The 26,983-nt window shown below is 42.8% G+C and overlaps 1 protein-coding gene across 2 annotated transcripts in view; it reads left to right on the forward strand.

Annotated features, from left to right (window-relative positions):
• Window positions 1–26,983, forward strand: part of PTPRO (protein tyrosine phosphatase receptor type O) — a 245,359-nt gene that overhangs the window by 208,548 nt on the left and 9,828 nt on the right. For both annotated transcript variants that reach the window (XM_027035627.2, XM_027035628.2), the window contains 7 exons: window positions 2,890–2,971; window positions 13,226–13,316; window positions 14,377–14,453; window positions 15,302–15,436; window positions 16,738–16,860; window positions 21,486–21,640; window positions 23,739–23,874. In XM_027035627.2, coding sequence (XP_026891428.2) covers window positions 2,890–2,971; window positions 13,226–13,316; window positions 14,377–14,453; window positions 15,302–15,436; window positions 16,738–16,860; window positions 21,486–21,640; window positions 23,739–23,874 — 799 coding nt within the window. The remainder of the gene's footprint in view (window positions 1–2,889; window positions 2,972–13,225; window positions 13,317–14,376; window positions 14,454–15,301; window positions 15,437–16,737; window positions 16,861–21,485; window positions 21,641–23,738; window positions 23,875–26,983) is intronic.

The following is a 26,983-nucleotide window of genomic DNA, read 5'->3' on the forward strand; positions in this document are numbered from 1 at the left end:
ACTAAGAAAGCATATCACAAAAACCAAGTTAGGAATAAGGAAAATCATCATCATATGAAAACTGGTAAAGAATGGGTTGTTAGGAATTATAAAAGTCTTTCATAGAAAGCTATCTGCCATTCTCAATCTAGAAAATGTCTAATAGTTAGCTACATCAAAGCTGTACAAAAACCTTTACTGGTTTGTACTTTGAAATTCTGTGCGTAGTGCAGGGAAAAGCTTTTACTCTATTTGATATTATAATAATTACTTTGAGAAATGCTGTCTCTGGAAATCTTTATAATAAATAGAAAAGAATAATTACCGTAGCCAGCCTATGGTTTCACTTATCTACTGAACTGCTAAGTCATAAGAATTAAGATTTTGATGGGCAAAAATTAACCATCGGTTGATTTCAAAAGCCTAATTAGATTGTCACCTCTGGGCCATTGGTTCAAACGCTGAATATAAAAAGTGGAATATTTCCATACATAGAGTTCATCCTTGATTCTTGCCTTGGATAAAATATTGATGACTTAATAGGAGGCAATTGGGGGTTCCGGCCAAATCTATGGCATTCATGCTAATGGAATACATAATACCAAAAAAATTTGGACATAAAAATATTTGTTTAGCATTTCGTGATGTATAGATTTTGCGGGAGGGCACATATAGATAACAGAATAATTTTTTCCTAAATCTATTTCAAATCAGTATGCGGTCCATTGGTATACAGCAACTGATGCAGGAGAGATGAGAGTAACTAACACAGAAGAGAGGTACCATCACCTGGAAAGAATGATTCGACAGAAACAGGAAGAATTTATTGCCCAAAGTTCTTGGCTGGGTTGTTAAGTAAGGTAGAAAGGCATAGACTAGAGTGTTTAGAGGACAGGGCCTCTGGACCAAAAGGGGAGATTCTATCAGGCTTGCTTTTCCCAAGACTCAGCAGAGAGGAGGAGGAGAAGGAGGGTGTGGACAACAGTCTGGGTAGAGTGTCGGTGTGGTAGAACCTGCCCACAGGCCCCAAACTCACGTCAAACCAGCTTCCTCCTTCCCGCTTCTCGTTTCTTTTCTAATCCTCCCTCCTTCTCCAAAAGCCAGTTCTCCAGGGACTCTCCCACCCCACATTTCCAATTGCCGTCTCTGTACCCTTTCTCTTTCACTCCCAAAGCCCCCGCACCATGTCCCCATGGCTCCCCTTTCCTATCTCCACCTACCTTCATTTCAACACTCCTTTGCTTTACCTCCTCCTCTTCCTTTTCCCTCTAAACCTTTGTTCTCCTCGTCTCTGCTCTCTCCCAGCTTTCTTTTGCTTCTCCTTACCGTCTTTCTCCTCTCCCTGATGTTCATCCTTCTATTTCCTGGCCCTTCTTCTGTCTCTCTTTTCCTTTTGCTTTTTCCAATTCATAAATATTTTCTCAGATCGCCTTCCCTATTGTGCTTCCATTCTCCTGGTAACAGGATGAAAACTAGAATCGTAAATCTAATCTGAAGGTCAATGCACTGCTCAAAGACAAGAGCCAGAGAGTGCAGTCTGATGGAGTTCATTCCAGGACAGGAGCCCCATGTATAGCCATTCTTTTGGAAGGATAGCAAGTTTGGAGTGGGAACAGCTTTGAACCAGAAATCATTCTCCCTGCATGCTAGTCTACTGCTGAGAGCCATGTGATCTTGGACTATTTGCTTGACTTACTTAGCCTTGGCTCCTTCACTTGAAGCATGGGGCTAATGTTGCCCATGTGTACTTCAGGGGTCAACTGTGCAAGATACCATATGCGAATATATGTACTGTCATGTGTTTTATGGATACAAGTCATTAATATTATTTAGTGAAACCATTAGGGTTTAAATGTGCCTCTGGCAGGTATAATGCCCTTTAAAATCTACTAAATTCTTAACATAATCTGTCAGATTGGCTAATCAACAACTTGAAACAAATATCTATTAAATATTATGTATTGGCTAATAAGACCTAAGACCACAGGTAGATGATGTAAATGGAGTAATTTGCAACAAGATTAAGGGAAAGGTGGACTGGATGGATCCTGCCAGGGTGAAAAGGCTCGAAATAGATGACAGAGTACAGCATCCTGCAGAAGCGGAGAGAACAGGTTGGTATTGGTAGGCTCTGGAAAGCAAAAGCAGCTACAGAAAACTATAGGAAATAAAATGTAATTCTTATTCATGAAAAGAAGAAGGCAAGAGGTGACAACTTCTGCTACAGATGCAGAAATGTAAACTCAGAGGTGTTACCTGATTGTACCTTTGAACCATTTTGACACTTTTATAGATACACAAGCCTCTAAACCTGGCTCTCTAAGAGTGAGGCACTAAAAGCTTTCTGGCGAGGCTGGCAGTACAAGGCCTTATACTTGTAAAGCTGTTTAAATTTAGAAAGTTCTTTAACATACTATGTCAACCTTATAAGGTAAGTAGGACCATAGTATTTTATAGATGATAATGTTGAATCTTACAAGAGTTAGGTAAATTCTCCATAATCACACAGTAAATAAAGAAAAACCATAACTCAAGCAGTTCTTCAGGCTCGAATCCTTTGTTCTTTCCCATAAACCAGAGCTTTCTAGAAACAACATTATATACATGTGGGTATATGAGTATGCATATATATGATATTTTATTGCTAGAGTAAGAGCCAATTAAAAATCTAGAGGTCTCTCCAATCTGAAGGAAGTGTAACCTACAAGGCCCGCTTTTTAATTACAATATATTAGGGACTGGTAACTTTAACAACAACAACAAAAAAATGGTGAGTGGTAACCTTGGAGAAGTAAAAGTTCTTTTTTCTCCAAGAAAATTGTTCGTGTGTGAAAAGTATGGCATTAAGCAATATAATAGATACCTGTCAACAGGATTTTTAAAGCATACATTTTTTTGTGTTTGATAAAGCCCAGTTCAACTGGATGACTTTGATGCCTACATCAAGGATATGGCCAAAGACTCTGACTATAAATTTTCTCTTCAATTTGAGGTGAGTGGATAAAGTATTTCCCACCTTCTGTGATAGATAAGGCATGGGAATTGGCATATTGGCATTGATGTCATTTTCCTGCTCATTGGGCACTACCCGTGATATGGTTCATAATGGGCAGGGTGGTAATTGGGCTGGGAGTGTCTAATCTTGCCTTTTGCAAGTCAGGGTGACGAAAGCAGAGAACAGATGCAGGTCGTGGGGTGAACAAACATGGTTATAAGAGAAGCCGTCACGAAAAACCAGTGTATTCAAGAGTGCAGGGAAAAGCAAGATGAGAATTTAGGCCTGAAACAGAATTTCACTTTCAGGGAACTTTTAGTGTATGTCTTACGTCACGTGGCCCACAGTAAAGGTAGGTGGTGGCTGAAATGTCTTTGTCTTCTGAGCATAGAAGAGACTGGGGTGGGGCTCTTACAGCTATAGGACTCCTGATATTCTGCTGAATACAGTAAGACCTTGGTTTGCGAGCATAATTTAGTCTGGAAACATGCTTGTAATCCAAAGCACTCGTATATCAAAGTGAATTTCAAGAACCATTGGCTCAGTCGTGATCATGTGACGTCCAGCATCACATACTACTCATATGACAAGACATCGCTCGTTTATCAAGTTGAAACTTATGAGAAATGTTTGCTCGTCTTGCTGAACACTCGCAGAACAAGTTATTTGCAATCCAAGGTTTTACTGTATTTTTTTGTGAGGTTTCCCTTTTCTTTTCCTGGGGAAATTGGGGAAGAGTTATATGTGGTTAATGTAGAAGAAGAGAAAAATGCCAAAACCTCCTTTCTCTGAAGCACGCATGTTCTTTGAGTCCAAGACCCCATGTCAGGGAAGATGGAAATGAGTCAGCCTCAGATCTCAGCCGTGTGAGGAATGTAACTGGTCCTCAGGGGTTTTTTCCCATGTTTTTCATAGCTCCTAATGGTCTGGATGGCCTCATCCTTCAGGATCCTACAGCAAGGCTCAGGTGGTCTGTGATTCAAGGAGACTAGGGGAAAGAAAAAGATAAAGTGACTTTTCGAAAGTGTTATTTGAAACGTCTTAGGTTCTCTTTCATGGAAAACACCAGGTCATCGAATGGAGCTGCTTTCTTCTCGTTATTCATATTCAGTTCTTCTCTCCCCTCATCAGCCTAGGATGTCATAGGTCTGTGAGAAGCAGTCCTGGTGTGGATATACTAAGAGGGAATTTAAGAAGGAAAAGAACCATACACATTATCAAAAACAAAGCCCCCTAACGACCACCCTGTGTCATTAAAAATTCTACCCAGAGCCCAGCTCAGTTACCCACTGCATGCAAGGGCACAAGAGGCTGTTAGATGCTACACCAATCCTGTATCTCAAAGAACAGAAATTCTGTGTGAACTGGAGATCTATGGCAAGGAGGGCATTTCAGGAAAAAAGGAGACTTTCTATAAGAACGCATAAGCCAAAATTCAGGAAAAAATAAATGTCTAGATAATTCTGATAATGATGATGGCAATTATGATGGATGCATGCACACTTTCAACTTCATTGAAATCTCCAGCTCTTAATTCCTACAGGATTATATTACCTTGGTGACACTGCCTTTGCTGGGAGGCTTAGCATTACCTCCTGGTTTGTGCCATCAAAGCCCAGTGTGACTATTATTGTCCTGCTGGGTTGCATCACTATAAAGACAATTCAAATTTTACCGTTTCCTGGTAAAAAGGAAAGATGATTTTTTTGTGAATGACACAGCATTCCAGCTAGTCTAGACCAAAGAAAGAGGGGATTTGTTCAAAAGAGGCTGAGCTATCTCATGTAATCAAAGGAATCACAATCGGAGATCCAGTAGGGGGAGGAAAGGGAAGCAGCTCAGTCTCAGGTATGTTGGAACCAAAGGCCACACCCCTGCAGGGACACCCCCTACCCTCATTTTTTTCCTCATTTCTGCTTCTCTCTCTGTTTGGCCTCCCTTTCTTTCACTACAAACCAACCCCTGAGTGTTACATGCTGGTTTCCACAATTTCCAAAGGGAACTGTTGACTCTCCTTCTTATTCAGGGTTTGAAAATTCACAACCAATTCTGACTGGCTGACCTGGGTTGTGACTTCCACTCAAACTAACCACAGCCAGAGAGGGCAGAATCATGTAAGAACAGGACAGCTCTTACTGGAACCACTTGGCTAAACCAAAGGAGACCATTAATCCCAAACAAAGAAAGGACACTGGGAGAACCACACAAGAAGTGATTAGATCCTAGCTTCAGGTGCTTCAAAATTGTTCAAAGTGGAGTAATAAATTTTATGTGATAATGTTTAATTTATAACATGCTGAGAGCTTTGATATCTTCGATATATAAATGAACACATCCAGGCTTATTTCATAGGACTTATAAAGGAGGTATGTGGGGTGCCTGGGTGGCACGGTCGGTTAAGCGTCCGACTTCGGCTCAGGTCACGATCTCACGGTCCGTGAGTTCGAGCCCCGCGTCAGGCTCTGTGCTGACAGCTCAGAGCCTGGAGCCTGTTTCAGATTCTGTGTCTCCCTCTCTCTCTGCCCCTCCCCCGTTCATGATCTGTCTCTCCCTGTCTCAAAAATAAATAAACGTTAAAAAAATTTAAAAAATAAATAAATAAAGGAGGCAGGAATGTACTAAAGTGGGAATCCAAAAGTCTTAATTCTCACTAACATTTTGGCATTAACTAATGTTGAAAAAAAGCCACAATTACTCATCACCTCAACTTTTTCATCCATAAAATGAGTAGGCTGAACTAAGTCAGTGGTTTTCAACTGGGCCAGTACCAGGGATTACCCCTAGGGAGAGTTTGGGAAGGTGTGGGAGTATTTTTGGCTCTCATAATGACTTAGAAGGAAGCTACTAGTAGTATTCCACATGTTCTAACTCATGGGTATTAGTGTTCTCCAGAGAAACAGACCAATAGGAAACATATACATGTATAAACACTAATGCAAGGGCACCTGACTGGCTCTGTCAGAACTTGTGACTCTTGATCTTGGAGTCATAAATTCAAGCCCGACATTGGGTGTAAAACTTACACACACACACACACACACACACACACACACACACACACACACAAAACTGCTAATACAATATAAAAATCAATATAATTCTTTCATAAGTTTATTACATTATGTAATTATTATATATTTAATTTTATGTAATTATTGTAATATGTATATCTTATATCCTATATATGATAATAGAATAGACGAAATATATATATAAAGAGATGGACTTATTTTAAGGAACTGGCTCACACAGTTGTGGGAGCTGGCAAGTCTGAAAACTGCAGGGCAGGCTGTGGACCCCAGGAAGAATTGATGTTGCTGCGCAAGTCCCAAAGCAGTCTGGAAGCAGAATTCCCTCCTTCTCAGGGGATCTCAGTCTTTTCTCTGAGAGTTTTCAACTGATGGGTGAGGCCCACCCACATTATGGAGAGTCATTTGCTTTCTCAAATCCCACTGATTCAAATGTTAATCACATTTTAAAAAAAAAATACCTTCCTGCAACATCTAGGCTGCTATTTGACAAAGCACTATATAGTCTGGTCAGGTAGACACATGAAATTAACCACTAGACCATGATTTGAAGGAGTATTTAGTATCTTCATTTATTATGAAGCTTTTTTCTTTTCATATATCTTAGAACATTGTGGGTCAAATAGGTAACGTATTTGGTGCCATGCCCTCATGTTGTATCTCTGCTCCGAGCAGAAACCAAGAGTTGGATGCTCAACCGACTGAGCCACCCAGGTGCCCCTCCAGAAGTCTGCTTTAAATCACAGGCTCAGCTATATTTTCTGAGCTGACATTTGCCCAGGCAGTGACCCATTGGCCTGACTCACTTCCTTTGTCATTCTCCAGCCTCCCGGGCACTGCCAGCCTCCAACTCCACCCGGCTCCACATCCTCAGGTTCCGTGCCAGGATAGCCTCAGCTATTTCCAAAGACTCATGCTCCCATACCTGATTTCAGGATGTAGGTCAGACCTTTCACAGGGCAGCCCTCAGATTTTCCTGAAATTGATAATCAATCAAAGCTTAAGGGAAAAAAAAGGTTTCCTACTCTAATAGGAACCCAAGAGGGTATCAAGATGGCTGAATCGTTGGTCTAACTAAATTCAGTAGCTGAACAGTTATTTGTCCTGTTTCTATGAATGCTTAATACTTTATATTCATTTTGATTCTGACATTGAAAGATCACACACATATTGAGAAATCACATCATCTATAAGCATTATGCAAATTGAAACTAATGTCTGGATTTACATATATTACCAATACGGCTATAAGTCATACATGAAGCTATATGACTTGCTAATTTGCACTCACTAAATACATTCTTTTTTCACTCTGCATCTGATTTTGGATCTCCTGGAAACATTGATTATCCTTCTGATGAAACTGTACGTCTTTACTTAAGGAGGTTTGGGGCTCCGGGATTAAGTTCAAGTGCTCCTTTCATATGTCTCATATGGAAAGGTTTTGAAGAGCCAGACTTTAGAGCTTGAAATGTGAGCGTCCACGAGACATACCATATATTGCTCATTCTGCCATTAATTTCTGTGTTTTGTATTGGTTTGAGCAGGATGCTAGCAAAAGCCCTTACCGTTTTTGTTCAGAAATGTGGTTGCAAAGGTCAAGATTAGCTACACTCCTGGCCACATAGTTCATGAGAGATGATCTTTGATTCCTGATAGCTTCTGTTTGCAGCTGTTTTTTCCTGTGCTCCATCCAGTGCACTGGAGACCTGCCCATAGTCGTTGTTGAAATAAGTCGCCTTGAACCCTCTCCAACAGTTCTTACACCAGAGGTCTTGCTTGGTTCTCAGACCTGAGTTCTCTCCTCTTCCTAATCTTCTAGGTTTGGTCTGTTTCCCAGTGCCTGTGCCACTGACTGGAATGTTGCCCCTAAATCCCCTCCTAGTGCCAGGGCCTTGCAGGCTACTGCTACACTTTCCTGAGGTTGGCATCCTCATCCGGTCTTCCTTCACCTCCCGGAGATGCCCATTACTAATGCACCCTATTCTACCTTTAGAATACCTGTTATGGGTTTAATTGTGTCCCTCACAAAAGATATGTTGAAGCCCTAGCCATCAGCACTTCAGAATGTAACCCTGTTTGAAAAGAGGGTCATTGCAGGTGTAATTAGTTAAGATGAGGTCAGACTAGCCTAGCGTGGGCTCTTAGTCTGACTGGTGTCCCTGTGAAAATTCAGCTGTGTTAAGACACAGACAAACAGAGAGAATGTCATGTGGTGACAAAGGCAGAGCTTGGAGTCATACAGCGGCAAGTGAGATTGCCAACAAACCATCAGAAGCTAGGAAAAGGCAAGGAGGGATACTCTTATATTCCTCTACAAGTGACAGCGGCCAGAGGTCCCTGCTGACACCCTGATTTGGGGCATATAGCCTCCAGAGCTATAAGACAATTAATTTCTGTTGCACTAAGCCACCCAGTTTGTGGCACTTTGTTATGGCGGCCCTCAGATGAACGCAGAGCCTCACTAAATACTTTGTTCTAAATCCCGTGCCCTTTTGTGTTCATCTGGAAACCAGCCAGACCTTGCCCCATTCCACTGAGCCTTTTACTTGCTACAGATGGCACTGCTTCTGTGAACACCACTGGTCCCGCTGTTGCTCCTCACTTCTTCTGTAGTCTAGTAATCTCACTCACCTGATTCTGATGTCCACCCTGTCCCAAGTGCTTACCACCTGCTGACATTGTTACAGACTCTAGAGCCAGAATACAGGTTGTGGTCTTCTCTGAAGATTAATGTGCATGGGATGGACTGGATATGTTCTCCCAGAATTGATATGTGGAAGAAGTGGGGTCTTGGGACGGTAAGTAGGGTTAGACAAGAAAGACCACGTGAGCACACAGTGAGATGGTGGTCATGTGCAAGTCAAGAGAAGCCTCAGAATGAAATCTGCCTTGTCAGCACCTGGCTTTTGGACCGTGGGAAATGCATTTCTGTGGTTTAAACCACCCCGCCTATGATATTTTGCTATGGCGGCCTGAACAGACTAATACAGTGCATGTGTTTGGGCTTTGCTTTCCAAGACCTGCACGCTTCAAACACAGCCCACACGACAGAGACTGCCATTGGGTTTTGGGGATTGCATTCGTTCCTTAGGGCCTGCCGTAACAAATTATCACAATCTTGGCGACTTAAAACTACAGAGAAGTATTCTCTCACAATGCTAGAGGCCAGAAGTCCAAAATCAAAGTGTTATCAGGGCCGTGTTTCCTTTGAAGGCTCTAGGGGAGAATCCTTCTTTGCCTCTTCCAGCTACTGGTGGCTCAAGGCACTCCTGGGCTTGCAGCCTGCATGACTCCAATCTAGGTCTCCATCGTTATGTGGCCTTCTCTTCTCTCCTCCAAGGACATGTGTTGTTAGATACAGGGCTCACCCAGATAATGCAGAATAATCTCATCTTATGATCCATAACTACATCCGCAAAGCCTCTTTTTTCATAAGGCCACAACCACAAGTTCTAGGGGTTAAAATGTGGACACATCTTTTGGGGAGCCACCACTGAGCCCAATGTGCAAATGACTACATGGCCCAGGGGAAAAAAACACAAGTTGTGACAGAAACAAAACTGGCAAATGAAAATTCAAAAATGATTTATGTTGGTTTTGGGCCATCACCTCATACTTTGCCTTTATGAAGATTTAAGCCTCTGGAGTTTCCATATGGTTGGAAAGAAAATAACTACAAAGCCACTGAACCGGAAACTGAGTATTTGATTTTCCACTTAGTGACAGGCTAAATTACAAAAGATGGTGAAGCATTTTGTGTATACACTCCTGTTCCTGCTTTGCTATGGTTCAGCTCTGGCAATTTACATTTACAGTGTTCAGACAATTAAACCTCTCTTATCAACTAAGGGCACTTACAGCAGGGAGACAACACACAATTAAAGTTCTATCATTCAGTCAGCTTCCATATGTGCTACAGCTCTCAGCTCCAATCTGTTTCCACACTTTTCTTTTGTATCTGAGGCCTCTTCCTGTGGCTCGTCAGTCTGTCCTCAAAGCAGGGGATTTGTGGGGAAAGTTGTCGGTCTGGTAGTACAAATGGCAAAGGAGGGAGAAACTATGCATACAGGCAAAGCAAAACAAAGCATCATAACACCAGCATTTCATAATCGTTATCAATAGGGCTGTATTTTTTTTAATGTTTATTTATATTTGAGAGAGAGAGAGCACATGAGTGGGGGAAAGGACAGAGACAGGATCCCAAGCAGGCCCTGCACTGTCAGCTCAGAGCCTGACATGGGGCTTGAACTCACAAACAGTGAGATCATGACCTGAGCGAAAGACGCTCAACCGACTGAGCCACCCAGTAGGTGGTGCCCGGTAGTACTGTATTAATATTTGTTGAGTTTAATCATTCCAGTGGATAGTCGCTATACGTGACTGAGGGATGGAGGTATTTATTGTTAGCCTTATCTTACAGAATACTAAACTGATGTTAACAAGAACTGAACTACTTTTCTAAGACCCTACCATTCATAAGTGGTACAACAAAATACGCCATATGTTTTGGCAAACTATCTATAAAGACACTCTCTAAAGGAGGTAGATTTCCAAAATATTTTAGGCAATGGATGCATCATCTAAATAAGCTTATTACTGCCAAGAGGAACTAACCTAAAAATACCTGATTTGGTTTAAAGTTGATAAAAATAAATGATTTTCCTACAAGAAAAATACAGTCTTTGAAAACCCTTTAAAATGGAAAACCACTTACAAAGTGACAGTGACAAGCTTCTGTTTAAAGGCATTTACCAAGCATGTATTTTGCCTGAGTGGAAAAAACCCATTTTGTGAATGGAGGATCAAAGTCAGCGTGGCTTGTCTTTAAGGTTGGCTTCAATGTGGGCCAAGGAACTTGAGATTTTGTGATGTTAAAAAAGCCAAAAGTGTTGGGACGCCTGGGTGGCTCAACTGGTTGAGCGTCCAACTCTTGATTTTAGCTCAGGTCATGATCTTATGGTTTGTGAGATTGAGATCTGCGTCCAGCTTCACATAGACAGCGCTGAGCGCAGAGCCTGCTTGGGATTCTCGCTCTCCCTCCATCTCTCCCACTCCCTCACTTGCACATGCATGCTCTCTCTCTCTAAAAAAAATTTAAAAATAAGCCAAAAGTGTTGCAGAATTAAAGGAGGAGAGAAATATGAGTGATTCACGTCAATCCATTCGTGCTGACCACAGGTTTGCATCCCAGGGCCAGTAAGCACATTCAGCTGTCAAGGACCTTTTATGAGAAGCAGCAAAAGACCCAAGAACTTTATTTCTTTAAAGCATATGCTTTGCAAAAAGCACTTAAATCCAGACAGAAAGGCCATGAAAGAGATATGCCTGGTCAGCCTCTCAAAACATCACCAGTGTCTCCAACTCCCTACTGAAGTCTTTCCAAGAGTCTCCAAAATTCTTCCCCAGATATGTATTCCTCCAGCTTATGATTCATTGAAGTAAAAATTGGGAGGAATTATGAAGAGTTAAATGCGTGCGCAACATTAACATACTATACGAGTAAAAAAACTTACAGCAGGTGATTTCTCTACTGCCTCACTGAATAGTATTATAGAAAGGTGCATACCATACAGATGATTCCATTCACAGATGGTTCTATATGCTGTTGACTAATAGTTCCCTGAAATTTGTTCAGGTATAACCAGACCTGCTGCACTGGTTGTGCACTGTTCAATTATATGGAGCGCCCTTCACACAGACCAGAGTGAATGATGCCTCCTGGAAAATCCAGGTGACCTGACTGTAATTGCTTGTTTCCTATAAGAGATGAAAGCTTAGAAGCCGCCCCCCTCTTCTGCATCCTGTAACATAATCTTTTTGAATTATGATGGTTGTCTGTTTATATAAAAATTACCCTACTAATGTACATTCTGATAAATTGGATTTATAAGAGTACTGATACACACAGACAGGTACCTGGATGTTCCTATTTTCACTGACAGGTTTGCCTACCCATTACTGATTCATCCTTACTGTTGAATTTATTACCAGATATTTAGTGCCTGTAGATCTTATATCTTGTAACACGGAGAATATTCCCTACTTGTTCCTCACTCTTTCTTTTACTACTTCTTGAAGACCTGTTGCCTGCAGGAGAAATACCTCATAGAATAGGAATATTTACATATATCATATAAATTTCAGTTAATACATACTTCCAAAAATCTGAAATGTCTCTGTTTTCAAATTTTCCACACCTTGAATGATACTCATAATTCCTACCTTCTCCACATGATCACTAAACTATCCATTGGAATTAAGTGTTTTTTTTTTAAGTTCTATTTATTTGTTTTGAGACAGAAAGAGCACAAGCAGGGGAGGGGCAGAGAGACGAAGAGAGAGAATCCCAAGCAGGCTCCGTGCCATCAGTGTAAAACCCAACATGGGACTCTAATTTATAATCACATGTGAAATCATGTCCTGAGCCAAGATCAAGAGTCAGACACTTAACCAACTGAGCCACCCAGGGGCCCCGAGGGTATTTATGTATTATGTTAGTCAGCTGTTCCTCCAGTAATGCTATATAAGCATTATGTAGTGTAAATCTCAAAATCTCAGTGATCCACAACAACATTTTTTTAAATATTTATTTTTCTTGAGAGAGAAAGGTAGAGAGCAAACAGGGGAGGGGTAGAGAGAAAGGAAGAGAGAATATTCCAAGCAGGCTCCACACCATCAGCATGGAGCCCAATGCTGGGCTCTCACTCACAAACTGTGAGATCATGACCTGAGTCGAAACCAAGCATCAGATGCTTAACCAACTGAGCCAGCCGGGCACCCTGATCCACAACAACATGAATTTATTTTCCTCATTCAAGGGTCTGTAGGACAGTGGACAGGTCGGCTTCAGGCCATGGGTCAGAATTAGGTCTGCTACAAGTGTCTCCTCATTCTGGGGCTAGCAGCCTCCCTGGGTGTTATCACAGCAGATGGCTGCAGCACAGGAGGGCAAACCAAACTGAGCAAGCACACTTATGGCTTCTGATTGGAATGATTTCTTCCCAAGTTCATGGGCCAACGCAAGTGGAGAACAGTGGCATGGAGAAGCATGCTCGGCCCCGAAAGGGAGCTACTGGAACATCATGTGGAAGAGGGGGTGTGATGCTTCTATTACAGGCAGGGAGTGAGGAATAATCCAATGTGAACAATAAGCCAATGTGAACAGTAACCCAGTCCACATCAAGTATGGAAACTCAACTCTATTCTCTGTCATTTACAGGAGTTAAAATTGATTGGACTGGACATTCCACATTTTGCTGCAGACCTTCCACTGAACCGATGTAAAAATCGCTACACAAACATCCTACCATGTAAGCTTATCACTAGAGCCTGTCCTAGTGTCGTCTCTCAAAGGCTGACGGACTGTTACTGCAGATGGATTAGTTTCCCCAATCTCTGGCTAACCCCAGCTGTGGTCTGGATCCTCAAGGCCGTCTCTGCCACTGCATTGATCCCAATCGTGCTTCCGTGTTACTCAATTCTGTCCTGTGTCGGAAGATTTAATTTCTTTGCTTTCAAATGAATTGTGTCTGAGAAGGAAAGACTGACCATTTGGCTCTTTTTTATCTCTATTTGGAGATTAAAAGTCTTAGCCAAACTCGGGGTAAGATAATCTGAGCTCTCATAAACTACTTTCAGTCAACTCCCTGACAACAGCAAGAGTGCGGTGTATTAAAATACCTCCTCTTCTGGCAGGTTCTGCTGTTGCTTAGCGTTTTGTAATAAAGCCAACATTCAAGAGAAGAGTAATATAAAGTACTTATAGGACAATTAAAATACATTCCAATAAAGATTTAACTTTCTGCCATACTGGGTAGAGGTGGGGGATGCTGGGAGAAAATGGAGATTGGGAAAGAAGAGAGGTGAAAAAGCTCTAGAAGGACAACCCTTCCTTGATCAGGCTTCTTGATAGAATTGGGTAGTGTCATCATTTACACTTTTACATCTATACACATTTCAGAATTTACTTTTCTCATCTGAAGTCTGTTTGCACAAAGTCCATGCAACCCTATCTTCTCTGGGTTTCCCAAAGGCAGTGGATTCTCTGGATGTGTTAGGTGACATGGAAATCATGGATTTAGGCTACATTCTACAGCCTTCCATACAACCTACCAGATACCTTAGTTCCTATAAATATCCTACACAATCCCCCTGAGGCCTGGAGACAAGGACAGGGAAGCTGACGGGGAGGAAATGGTGATTGCGAGGTGTTTCTATATTTATTTAAATAAGAAACTAAGATTGAGGTGTGGCCGAAGTATCAGGCTAAAGTAAACGTGGGCTGCTCAGACTTGCTATTGGTTAGAGAAAGTTAAGGCAATCCTTCTTTCCACTCGGAGTTTTGACATTGTTTCTTATTATTCTTTACAGATGACTTTAGCCGAGTGAGATTAGTCTCCATGAATGAAGAGGAAGGCACAGACTATATCAATGCCAACTATATTCCTGTAAGTAAAAGACAATAAAAATTTTTTAAAACCAGGCGTCCAAATTCTAGCTCAGACACAGGAGGACTATTAGAGCTATACATATATGTCAAACAGTTAAAAAGAGAGCCATTCTCCACCTGGCTACCCAATTCTGAAGAATTATCCTATTAATTCCCAGTATCCCACTTCAGAATAACAAATAGGGGGAAAAGCCCATAGATTAGTAATGTTCACGTTTCTTTGTAAAGACTGAAAGTGAAAGTAAGTAATTATATTAAACATCATCTTTTTTTGTGTTTAAACTTCAGTTTTGGGTGCCTGAGTTGACTCTGTTGATTAAGTGTCAGACTCTCGATTTTGGCTCAGGTCATGATCTCAAGGTTCATGAGTTCAAGTCTTGCATCGGGCTCTGCCCTGACAGTGGGGAGCATGCTTGGGATTCTCTCTCCCTCTGTCTCTGCCCCATCTCTCTCTCTTCCTCTCTCTCTCTCTCTCTCTCTCTCTTTCTCTCTCGAAATAAATAAATAAGCATTTAAAAATAAATAAATAAGCTTTGGTTTTGGCAACGCAACTCAAAGGGCTCCACCTGAGCCCCTATTTTAAAACTAGTGACTGTTCTCATAAAAAGGTGTGAGTGCGATTGTATGTATACACTTCAGAGAACAATGCTTACAATCACGCAGACCTACATGGGTCAGTTACTCTGATTACCTCTTTGATGAGAAAGGGAGGAACCATTACCTAGGTGTGTGATCCTTTGCTAGGCTTATCCCCAGTACATTTTCAGTTTTTTTTCATTTGTGTGGAACAGCATTTGGTGTTGACAGTAGCTTCTTGGGTGACCGCTTTGTCACTTAATCTTTCAGGGATACAACTCACCCCAGGAGTATATTGCCACACAGGGGCCACTGCCTGAAACCAGAAATGACTTTTGGAAGATGGTCCTACAACAGAAGTCCCAGATTATTGTCATGCTCACTCAGTGTAATGAGAAAAGAAGGGTAAGTGTCTAATGGGGCTGTTCCCACTGGCAGCAAAATCTGTACCAGCCAGGGCTATGGCTGGAGTGCTTACTATGTACCAGAAACTTCCACTTGCTTCTTTTATAATGCGCACAATAATACTATACAGTTCTTCAGAGGCAAGTACAGTAAAACCTTGGTTTGTGAGCATAATTCGTTCCAGAAACATGCTTGTAATCCAAAGCACTTGTGTATCATGCGACTTTTCCCATAAGAAGTAATGGAAACTCAGATGCTTTATTCCAGAACTCAAAAAGATTCATATAAAATGATTACAATACTATAATATAATCCAAACTAACAAGGAAAATACAAACTATAAAGAAAAATAACAAATTAACCTGCACTTACCTTTGAAAACCTTCGTGGCTGGTGTGAGGGAGACCAGAGAAGGCAGGGTTATTGTGTAGGACAGCTTTCACTATCACTAACAGATGTTGACCACAGTACAGTATGAATAAACTCTTGTCACATACTGTATTTAATATAACTGGCAGTAAGGCAGCGGAGGAAAGGGTCTATGTCTGCAGGCAGCCTGACCTAGAATGAACCAAAGCATTCCTAAGCTTACTCTTGTATAGAAAAGCAAAGGACTGTCCATAAGTGCTTTGAAGTGACAAAAAATACACTAGGGCCAGTGTGGACACCTTCCAACATTCTGAAAAATCACTGATTTCTGCCAAACACCGCGGCCTGAGACTGAGCATCTGAGCATAGGAGACCATGCCCACAATCCCGAGCAAGAGAGAGAGAGAGAGAGAGAGAGAGAGAGAAAGAAAGAACCATTGGCTCAGTTGTGATCATGTGACATCCAGCATCACATACTACTCATATGGCAAGACATTGCTCATTTATCAAGTTAAAATTTATTAGAAGTGTTTGTTCCTCCTGCAGAACACTCACAGAACAAGTTACCTGCAGTCCAAGGTTTTACTGTAATTTTGTTTTCTCTAAGTGAGCACAGACTATTTCTTTCCTAGCCTGTTTGTTTTAAAAGGTTGTGTGCGGGGTGCCAGGGTGGCTCAGTTGGTGAAGCATCCAACAGTCAGCTCAGGTGATGATCTCAAGGTTGCAAAGACTGTTTGAGCCCTGTGTCGGGCTGTGCGCTGACAGCTCAGAGCCTTGAACCTGCTTCAGATTCTGTGTCTCCCTCTCTCTCTGCTCCTCCCCTGCTCAAGCTCTGTCTCTCTCCCTCTTAAAAATAAATAAACATTACAAATAAATAAATAAATAAATAAATAAATAAATAAATAAAAGATTGTGTGCTATTGTCACCTCAGGTGAAATGTGACCATTACTGGCCGTTCACGGAAGAACCCATAGCTTATGGGGACATCACCGTGGAGATGATGTCAGAGGAAGAACGGGAAGACTGGGCCTGCAGACACTTCCGGATCAACTATGTAAGTCAGGTGACTGTCCCCACGCTGAGGGACACCAACGTGTCAGAGACTAACCCCCCATCATGTAAGACTATGAGCTCTTCCAGCTTTGCATCACTGCTTTCTTCAAGATATAAATCCCACGTTTAGTGTATTTATTTCCAGTTTCATCAGCAGTGCTGTGTGGATGAAATGGTTGGCCTGGAGACCCCGAGGAGATGGAATAAAAAGTCTGCACCTTTCCATCTCAGATCAGCCCAGGGCAATAGGAGACACAGGGCACCACTGCTCACCAGTTACAATTGACAGGTTCTCATTACTTATACTAATTGTGGATGGGTATGCTTAGGATATATAAGGCACACCTAAATTTTAAACTAAACACCTAAACCATGATATAGTAGTTTGGGTTTGGTTTTCTTTGGCTTTTTTCCTTATTTTTTGTTATGGTTTGGCTTTTTATTATTTCAGAGCTATTTCTTTTTAATCATGGTTCCATATCTCTTTTCAAATGCTATTGATTTCTGAATATTACCATGTTAGAAAAGTCTAGAGGCACCTGGGTGGCTCAGTCGGTTGAGTGTCCGACTCTTGATTTCTGCTTAGGTATTGATCCCAGGGTCGTGGGATCGAGCCCCATGTCTGACTCTGCACTGACAGCACGGAGGCTGCTTGGGATTCTCTCTCTCCTTCTGCCCCCTCCCCTGCTCCCACTCTCTCTCTCTGTCTCCCTCAAATAAAATTTAAAAAAGAAAAAGGAAAGTCTATTTGTCCTGGGTCTGCTACTTCTCTGAAGATTAGGCTTCGAGCTCATGCCCAACGTTTGTGTGCCAGGCTGCGTGCCCCTGTCAACCAATCACCCTTCTTCACACACAGTAGTCCCAGAAAATAGGAGGGAATGTTTCTAGTACTCACTTAAACATGCTCTCTGTTGAGGACACCATTCAATAGGAAAGTCCTCAGCACAATGTTCTCTGCCTAGAAACAACACTTCCTAACTGTATACGTCAGGGGTTCAAGACTGGGCTATGGACAAATTGACCACTGCTTGTTTTGTAAAACCTATGAGCCAAGAATGAGTTTTAACTTTTTAAATGCGTGAAAAAAAAAGAAAAATAATATTTCACACCCAATATGGAAATTATATGAAATTCAAACGTCAGTGTCCACAAATAACATTTCATTGAAACATGGCCACACGTTTGCTTACTTATTGCCCATGAGTTATTTTTGTGCTGCATCAAGCTTGACTCATTGGAACAGAGACAAATGACCCTTAAAACTAAAATGTTTACTCTCTGCCCTCGACAGAAAATGTTTGGTGACCCTTACTATGCACAATAGAAACAAATATTGTCCCTGTCAGTGCAGCATAAGTACTCATGAACTAGCCACTTACTGTATTTGCAAGTTAAATCACTTCTTAACCACTGGTAGTTAACAATGACTTTTGTCACAATGAGAATTTGGGCAAATCCCTGGCAGACAGCTTCATGCTGTTCCTTTTCTTTGCAATGGCCATCTCCTCCCTAAACACATTCCACCCAGAGTTTCAGCTCAAATGTCACCTCCTTTGTTACGCTTTCTGTAGTCTCTAGACAACTTTATTCTTTCCCCCTCTGCTCTGTGTCACCTTAGCCACGGATAAAAATCTTTGTGGAATGAATAAATCAGTGAATGAATGAAGGATTTCAAAAATAATGAAGCACTTGAAAAGACCTTCCATCAGAGAAACTACTTGACAATCTGAATGCCATTTGAATCCTGCTTTCTTTCTTTTTTGGTTATTTTAGCTGGGAAGCCAGTGTAAACTGCTGGAAAAATGTAGAACAAATATTGCCCTCGGTTTGGATTCAGGAGACAAGAAACGGCAGAGCACGAGACAACACCTGTTCCCATACCTGTTTCCTTGGCAGGGAAGAGTCACAGAGATCACTGTATGATCAATACTATGCTTCTTGTCCTTGGTCTTTTTTTTTTTTAATTTTTTTTAACGTTTATTATTATTATTATTAGTTTGAGAAACAGAGAGAGACAGAGGGTGAGCAGGGGAGGGGCAGAGAGAGAGGGAGACACAGAATCCGAAGCAGGCTCCAGGCTCTGAGCTGTCAGCACAGAGCCTGACGCGGGGCTCAAACTCATGAAAAGCGAGATCATGACCTGAGCTGAAGTCGGACACAACCGACTGAGCCACCCAGGGGCCCCTTCTTGTCCTTGATCTTAAATTATGACCTTTCAGTGACAATCATGTGAAGGGCTTGAAACATAAGAATAAAATATTGAGTAATAGTGCTTTCTGGTAAGATTGTTTATACGGTAGACACAGTCACGAGCATTTGGTCCTAGAGTGCCCCCTTTTGGCCATAAATGCAGAATCTAAAAGAACATTGTGCCTTGCCAATGAATATGTTTTTCTATTTGTTTCCATTTTTGTTTACACTCTTCTTTATTCCCTCTATATTGATATGTGGAAACTTTCAGAGTACAACCAGATGAAAGTATATGAGTGAGGAAACCGGGGTAAGAGAGATTTTGGAACGGCTAAGATAAGTTTTTCTCCTTCAACAAAGAAAGGAGGAAAACCACCATAGCACACAGTTTTTCACTGTCCAGTGCTTAAAAACTTGGCATGAACTGAGTAATAACTGGAAACGAAAGCCAGCAAAACTTTGTCCCCATTGATGTGTGCCTTGCTATCCAGCTTGACCAGGGATCACCCCAATACCTCTGTCTTACAGCTGTAGAGAGACTAACGACAATATAAGCATTGCTTATTTTGGAACCACTTTGCTCATTTTAGCTGGAGACATTTTCAGATCAATTATATATATGCATATACATATATATACACACACATATATGCCTACAATGCACAAGCCTTTGAACTAAGCCTATAATCAGCCTTTGAAGAGAGCTAACATTTTTTGTGAGCTTTTCTGGGCAACTGAAGTTGTCTAGTAATTGATTGAGCGTTCTTCGGTCCTCATGGTGTTGAGTAATGGAGTCATTATGCACAATTTATTATGCTTGGGTTACTTTATTGCCATACTTCCTGAAAACAGCAGTGAGAGGGGCAACATTTTTGCAGACTTCATGCTCTATGTGTCTAAGAAAGAGCCCTTGAAGGTGGTGAGGGAGGTACTGCATGTGGCTTGGGATGTTTAGCCTTAAGTGTCTGGGGACAGTGGGTCTAATTGAGTGCTGATTTACTTATGTTTATACAGATCTTATTATGTGTTTATTTACATGCTTTATTTATGCATTTACTTATATTTATACAAATTCTACTCCACCCAAGACCACTGACTCTTTGGAATTCATTCCTCTTTAATGCCTGAACCTAACTTTAGTTTCAAACTCATAACCAGGCCAAATTCTTCCAAATTATGATACAGTATTCCATTCACTGAGGGGATTTTAGGCTCTTGCCAAGTTTGAGGGAAGGGGAGTGAATTAGATCTTTGTTGGGGCCTGGGTTTGGAATATTCCTGACTGTTGATAACAAGAACAGAATAAATCTTTATGCTTACAAATGAGTAGAGACTAAACAGAGTGAATCTTGAATTATCCTGATAATTACTCAGTTCAGAGGGGACAACAATATATTTGATGTATGGGTTAATATGAATAAGATACATGTTACAAAACATACCCACTCACTGGGATTCCCAGAGCCAACCATATAAATGCCCTGAGCTGGAAGGAAGAGAGTGGTGGAAACTATGGAGTAGTGGTGATGCTTAATATCTGACCGGTCCATCCTTCACAGACATGAGCACACTTAATCTTCCCAACAACCCCTGCGATAGGTCGTATTGTACTCTAACATCTAAAAAGACGCATCTTAGGTATGAGAAACCTGCTGTTCAGCCAGTTTGTCTTGGGTCAGAGCCCAAGACCGGGATTATCCTATTGGTGAGTTATGGCAAGTATGATCTTGGGTAAAACTGTAAGGGAGCAAGGGAAGCAGGAGAGGACAGGGCAGGGAAGGAGCCAGGCACAGCTGTGGGTTCAGCTGAATTCTAGCCTCAGCTGCATACCATGGGGAGTGTTGGGGCATGAACGGCACCTTACAGTTACATGTGCCACTCCGACGTAAGGGGGCCGGCATTTTATACCCCAATATCGGTCACTCCGTAGCTGTGGACTGCCCTCAGTAGGAGAACACATCCTCTCAGGCGCACTCCAGCAAGGCATTTCCCTTCGTGGAGGGACAACCATGAGGAGGACAGAGCCATATGCTGTTAGCAGCAGCTGGAAAAGGGGCAGTCAGCCTGGCAAAGGAGACCCTATGGGGGAGGGTCACCAACAGCACCTCCCACGGTATTTTTGGGCCAAAGCTGATGCCATTGCTAAACGGCCGAGCCAGAATACACACCCTGATCTGCTTATGCTCTCATCTCCGCACAGGCCTGGATTCGCCGATTTATCCTACTATTTGAAGTTTTAAACAATGAGTATTTTTTCCCCAGGGCCTGCTTTGTGCCAGACACGATCCTCAGAGCTGGAAAGGGAAGCGTGCTGACCAGGAGTGGAACATGGCTTTCACTTCTTAATGGCATTAACTTGTGAGCTGCAGTGGCGGCCCGGGCCAGCTGGCTAGTGGACCGAGAGATTAATGCTTGCTTTGGCTTTTTCTCCTAAAGGCTGACGAGATGCAGGATGTGATGCATTTCAACTACACGGCGTGGCCTGATCACGGTGTGCCCACAGCAAATGCTGCAGAAAGTATCCTTCAGTTTGTACACGTGGTTCGACAGCAAGCTACCAAGAGCAAAGGCCCCATGATCGTGCACTGCAGGTAAACTCATCAGCCGCATTTTCTGTCGCAGCACCACAGGCTTTGCTTTATAAAGGGAATCACCCACCAGTCCATAAATCCCTGAGCACAGTGAATTAACGATTAAATGAATTATGAATCTATAACATTTACAACTCACTGATACCTTACTAGGTACACAATTTGCTTATAATGTGGCTTTTCCTATCTCCTATAGCCTATGAGATAGATATTTTTATTCTCATTCTCAGCTGAAAGAAAGAAGTGGGGAGGTTAAGGGACTTGCTCAAATTCGTGCAGCCAGAACGTGGAGGGGTTAGGACTCAACTCCAGGTGCACGGTCTCTAAAGGTCGTGCCTTTAGGTACTGTGTGAAATTACCCCCAGCCTATGAGAGATCCCGAGTGGTTTGTAACATGGCCAACTGCAAGGGCAGATTAAAAATAGCCGATCACAGCCCAGAATAATATTAATAGACATAAAAGCAAGATGAGGGAAAGGAGAAATGAAGGTATTCAGCTCATTCAGATAGACATTTGCTATGATTGCTCTTAGAGATTGTCTCTGAATTTCTAGACAGCTCAAATGAAAGGGGTTGTATGATCTAGCACATTATCCAAAAACAAGGGCCACACTAATTCCTTAGGAGAAACATTATCTTTGAATTTAAGCTTTCTTTCTCACCAAGTGAACCAAATCTCCATCAAAATCCATCAGTCTGACATGATTTCGTTGCAAAATTTTTATGCAACCCCCAAAGAGCATGGGATATAAATATGTTCCCACTGTATGCCACAGATAGAAATGGAATGGGGATGTTAGAGGAGGCACTGGTAGCCATGTCAACCTAAGTAAATAAGTCTATAATCCTGGGTCTAACACCTTGGCCTTTGTGAACCAGAATGGCTAGGGGAGTGTGTGTGTGTGTGTGTGTGTGTGTGTGTGAGAGAGAGAGAGAGCGGTGGGGGGGAGGGGTGGGGACAGAGAAAGAGAAGTATGTGTCTGTGTCTGTCCAGAAAGAAAAACACTTTGTAAGCTACCCAGTTTGGGATCAGGGAGGATATTCTTGCGTGAGTTCATCTCACATGTTCACAGGCGCCACCAGACAACATTATCTAGTTTCAACACCATTCTTCCCATGAGCAGATAATAAAGGTGCTCAACCACGCGGTCAAACTCGTGGTTCCTTTCCAAGCAGGAAGCAGCCACAGCTCTGGATGTGACTTTATGGGTGCTCACCCAGAGGCAGAACGTTTTCTCTTAGACAGTAAGTCTTAGGAGGGAAGAGTTGTCTTGTAGAAAAGCAATCTCTGAACTCGAGGCTTCTAGTGTTGGATTTCTCTCCCAGCAGAGACTTTCTCTTTTCTCATTTTACCATAATTCACAATCCGCAGCCTCTCAGTGGTTGGGAGAGAAGAGCTGACTTGAACGTAGAGCTGGGGGCTCTCCTGACCGCCGGTGGGCAGCGGTCAGTGTCAGTCACTCGCTCCACTTTGTTCCACTCTCTGAGCCCTGGGATTTGGGGACTGGAAGAGACTGAGTCCAAATATCAAATGTGATTTGGAGGCAACTATCTAAAAGATCGCTGGGAGACTGAACCAGGCCCAGGACCCACCAGAATGGCCGGTGTGCTGTAAGGAAGGTCTGGGATGGTGAACTCAACTTAGGCCTGACGGCACACAAGTTGCTATGGCCCCAGAGCTAGAGCTGGCGTGTGGCATCTCAAGCCGACTTTCCAGCAGGGTGTGTGTGCCTAACTCTGAGGTTACGCAGAACGCTGCAACTGTTTATGTATGTGTATCAGCTCTCCAACAGGCTCTACATGGAATCATCACTTTCCTCCGGAAGCAGAGGGCCCTGCGGGAGAGGGGGTGTGTGTGAGGCAGTGCAGACCCACATCTCCTTAAGCGAGGTGGCAGGGATAGTCAGAAATGTGCCATCGAACGACACCCCGGACCACAACTGCACACTTCAAAATCAGTTAGGAAAATACGCTCAGGAGTTCTTCCCTTTTCTCAGTGGTGCCAGCTGTAGTTTGGCGGGTTTTAAATTGCCAGTTTGTTTGCAACAGCACAGAGGACTATGTCTGAGGAATATGTTGTCTGAACACTCTTTTGCAGTGCTGGAGTGGGACGGACAGGAACATTCATTGCCCTGGACAGGCTCTTGCAGCACATTCGGGATCACGAGTTTGTCGACATCTTAGGGCTGGTGTCCGAAATGCGATCATACCGGATGTCTATGGTGCAGACGGAGGTGGGAGCAGAATCAATACGCATTTTCAAATTTGCCCTGGGATGAGAAACTTCTCATTATTCAATCTCATGTTTCAAAACTGTTGTGTCCATTTTTTTGTCTGCATCCACTAGTCCCAGCTTTTTATTGTGCATGTTCAAACTGCTTCAGGGTATTAAAAAAAAAAGATACTAGCTTCTAGCAATCTCTTCAGTGCATAGAGCTGGCACTGTTGTTGGCATCATATGCCCTTCATAATCCAGAGCACGTGGATGTATCTATGATATCTATAATGGAATAAAGCCCCTTTGAACAGACTGAGAGTTCATTGAAGGTGACAGCCAATCTGGGTAAATGCCACCGAGTGGGGACTGTGGAACTGATGTGATTTAATTCATACTTGAAATGCTAGATTTGGTTCAGTTAGTTTGGCATTAGTTTGTCCTCCATAACCCTCTGTCCCAATGCACTTTTGATGATGATCAAGGGTTGATTTATGCTTCCTGTCCCCCTTATGATTTTAAGGCTTTCCAGCTCCCAACCTAGCAGTGCAGCCAGTTCCCTTGGTCTAAATGAATGGATTTATCATTGTAACAACAAGGGAACATCCCCCAGAAATATCCAGCGGTGTTATATGCTCCCTCTTCCTCCTCTTCAGCCAAGCCTTCTCCTCCCTGCAAGCCTCAGAATGCACCCTGGCTGGAGTGGCAGCCCCGGGCCGCTGCCACCACACAACACACACTGCCTCCAAACAGCAACAGGTGTGCACCTGGAGGCGCCCCGAAGCCTACGCACAATAGCTTGTTCCTGATCCTAATCACCAAACCATAGTCGCGACTTCTTAGCTTCCAGCTTACAATAATGCCTTTTTTCCCCCAAGGGGTGTGCAAGAGGAATGCTTGTAGAGTACAACACAACCAGGCCTGACCTCGTATTCCATTTCCAGACTAAATGCTGCCTTAGTCTTTTTCCTGCTTTTTCTACGATGCACCACTAGATGTCAGTCTAACTCAAAAAGCGTGCAGCCATGGCTGCTGTTAGTGCCCGGGTTTTTCTCCTCTCTGCCTCTGTTTGCTCTCCTGCCTCCCCACTCCCACCTTTCCAAGGCTGGACACAGCCGATGGATGGTATTTATTTCTGAGCTATAGCAAGATCATACCACTTTGGAAAGAGTGACCCATTCACACGCAGGTGCCTCATTGATGATGTGTTTGCTTCCTCACTTCCTTGAACCCACTCACATCCCAACTCTGCTGCCTTCTAATTTACAGTGGTGGGGACGTGAACTAATATTACCTCCTTATCGTAAGCTTGAAATGTGCTGGTTCCCCAGAGAAGCCCACTACCTAGTGATTAAACAGTGCTTTATGAATCGGTCCATATTTTTGGTTTCCACTTCTATAAATTTACATCCTCATATGTGGTTTAAAATGTCCCCATTATGTATAGTAATCCCCAGCCTTCAAAGGGCCACTCCTTATTTTAAGTATTTTGGATGTGATGAATTGTCTGCCCCATTGACTTAATTTATGCCTCTTATAACTTTATAGACTTTGATTATAGCCTGTTTGCCTATGGCTTTCCCAATTACAGAATCTTAATCCCCTTTTAAAAACTACCTTCACATGGCCGACCCTCCATCCAGTTCTCAGCGCCATTATCTTTCCTCGCATGTGGTAATCGCACAAAGCTAGAGCAGCCTCCATGTGCCTCTCTGCAGAGCTGAGGAAGTATTTTGTTTTTCTCCCTAACGCTCTGGCCCCGCATTTTGGTTGTTTGGCTTCTTTGTTTGGGGCAGCATTTTAGGTTGACATCTCCAGGGAAAGGGTCTTTTTAAAGTACAGCATCCCTTCCCTGAACTCTTGTGGGAAAACTCAGTCAGTAAAAGAGGCGGAGGTCACCACAGGTTACTGATTTTTTCCAACTGTTCCAGCTTTTTGAGTTCCCTCAGGATTCTGCAATGGATGCTTTCTAGTTGGAGTTACTTATTTATCTCCGTTTTGTTAGTTACGTCTGAAACATCTTGTCCATTTACCTTTATTTTTCATGGCTTCTATGCTCATCATGGTTCAGCCTGTATTTTGAATGTTAGGGTTTTCCTAACATCCTTCTTGAGCCCGTTCATAATACCCCCCAGACCTTCTGTCTTCTACTTGACTGATGTTAACACGTAAGGAGCGGAGTCAAACAATTATTTTCTTCAGCTTTATCATCCCACGGTACCCCGTTGACACTAATGATTTTCAAGAGGCCATTTCGGATTCTCTCTATAAACCGCCTGTGTGCTGTGTACCGGGTTTCCTCCCGTGGCTGGTTTCTAATTTCCCTGCCTCCTCTAGACTACCCGCCACCTCCATTCCACCACCCCGCCCCACTCGAGCAATTGCAGAAGTTACCAATTAAAACAGCTGTGTCCTGAGATGCACATTTCACGTCCCGGCAACATGCTGCATGGTCTGCAGCGTTGAATGCACATTTCACGTCCCGGCAACATGCTGCATGGTCTGCAGCGTTGACATGCCCTCTTGCCTTTTCTCAACTGACCAGGCACGTGGTCTGGGCCTCTCCACAAGAGCAGGAAGGGCAGTTAGAGAGTAGGGGTGGTGGGGTGAGACCCCGTGAGGGCCTGGGTCACAGCATGGCCTCTGTACAACCCCCTTCACCTCTCACAGGCCCTCTGTCATCTGTAAAATGTGAATGATGCATTTGTGAATCGTACAGCACACATCATGGAAATATCACCTAGACAAGCACGGTGAAACTGTAAAGGGCTCTGTATGGATGGCATTCACCTCTCCTGGGCTCTCTTCTATTTTTATCAAATGTTTTGTTTGATTTTCTTCTAATAGGCTTTCCCTGGAGGTCAGTGACGGCTTTGCTTTGAGCAGCCATTCTCCTGATCGGCAGCTTAGACTTCTCAGGGGCCCTCAAGGATGTGTCTGTAAATAGTCTTTTATTTACTTTGCCTGTGGTCTGTCTACTTTTCTTTTTTTTAAATTTTTTGACACCCAAGTTTGGCCACTGAACAGTTACGCACTGAAGAGCCAGGCAGTTTCTGGCCTTAACTGTGCCCAGTGCCTGACACAACACCAAAAACAACGGAGTGGTGTGTGGTAATGAGAAGAGGTAG

This window comes from Acinonyx jubatus, chromosome B4 (assembly GCF_027475565.1).
Source record: "Acinonyx jubatus isolate Ajub_Pintada_27869175 chromosome B4, VMU_Ajub_asm_v1.0, whole genome shotgun sequence".
NCBI lineage: Eukaryota > Metazoa > Chordata > Mammalia > Carnivora > Felidae > Acinonyx > Acinonyx jubatus.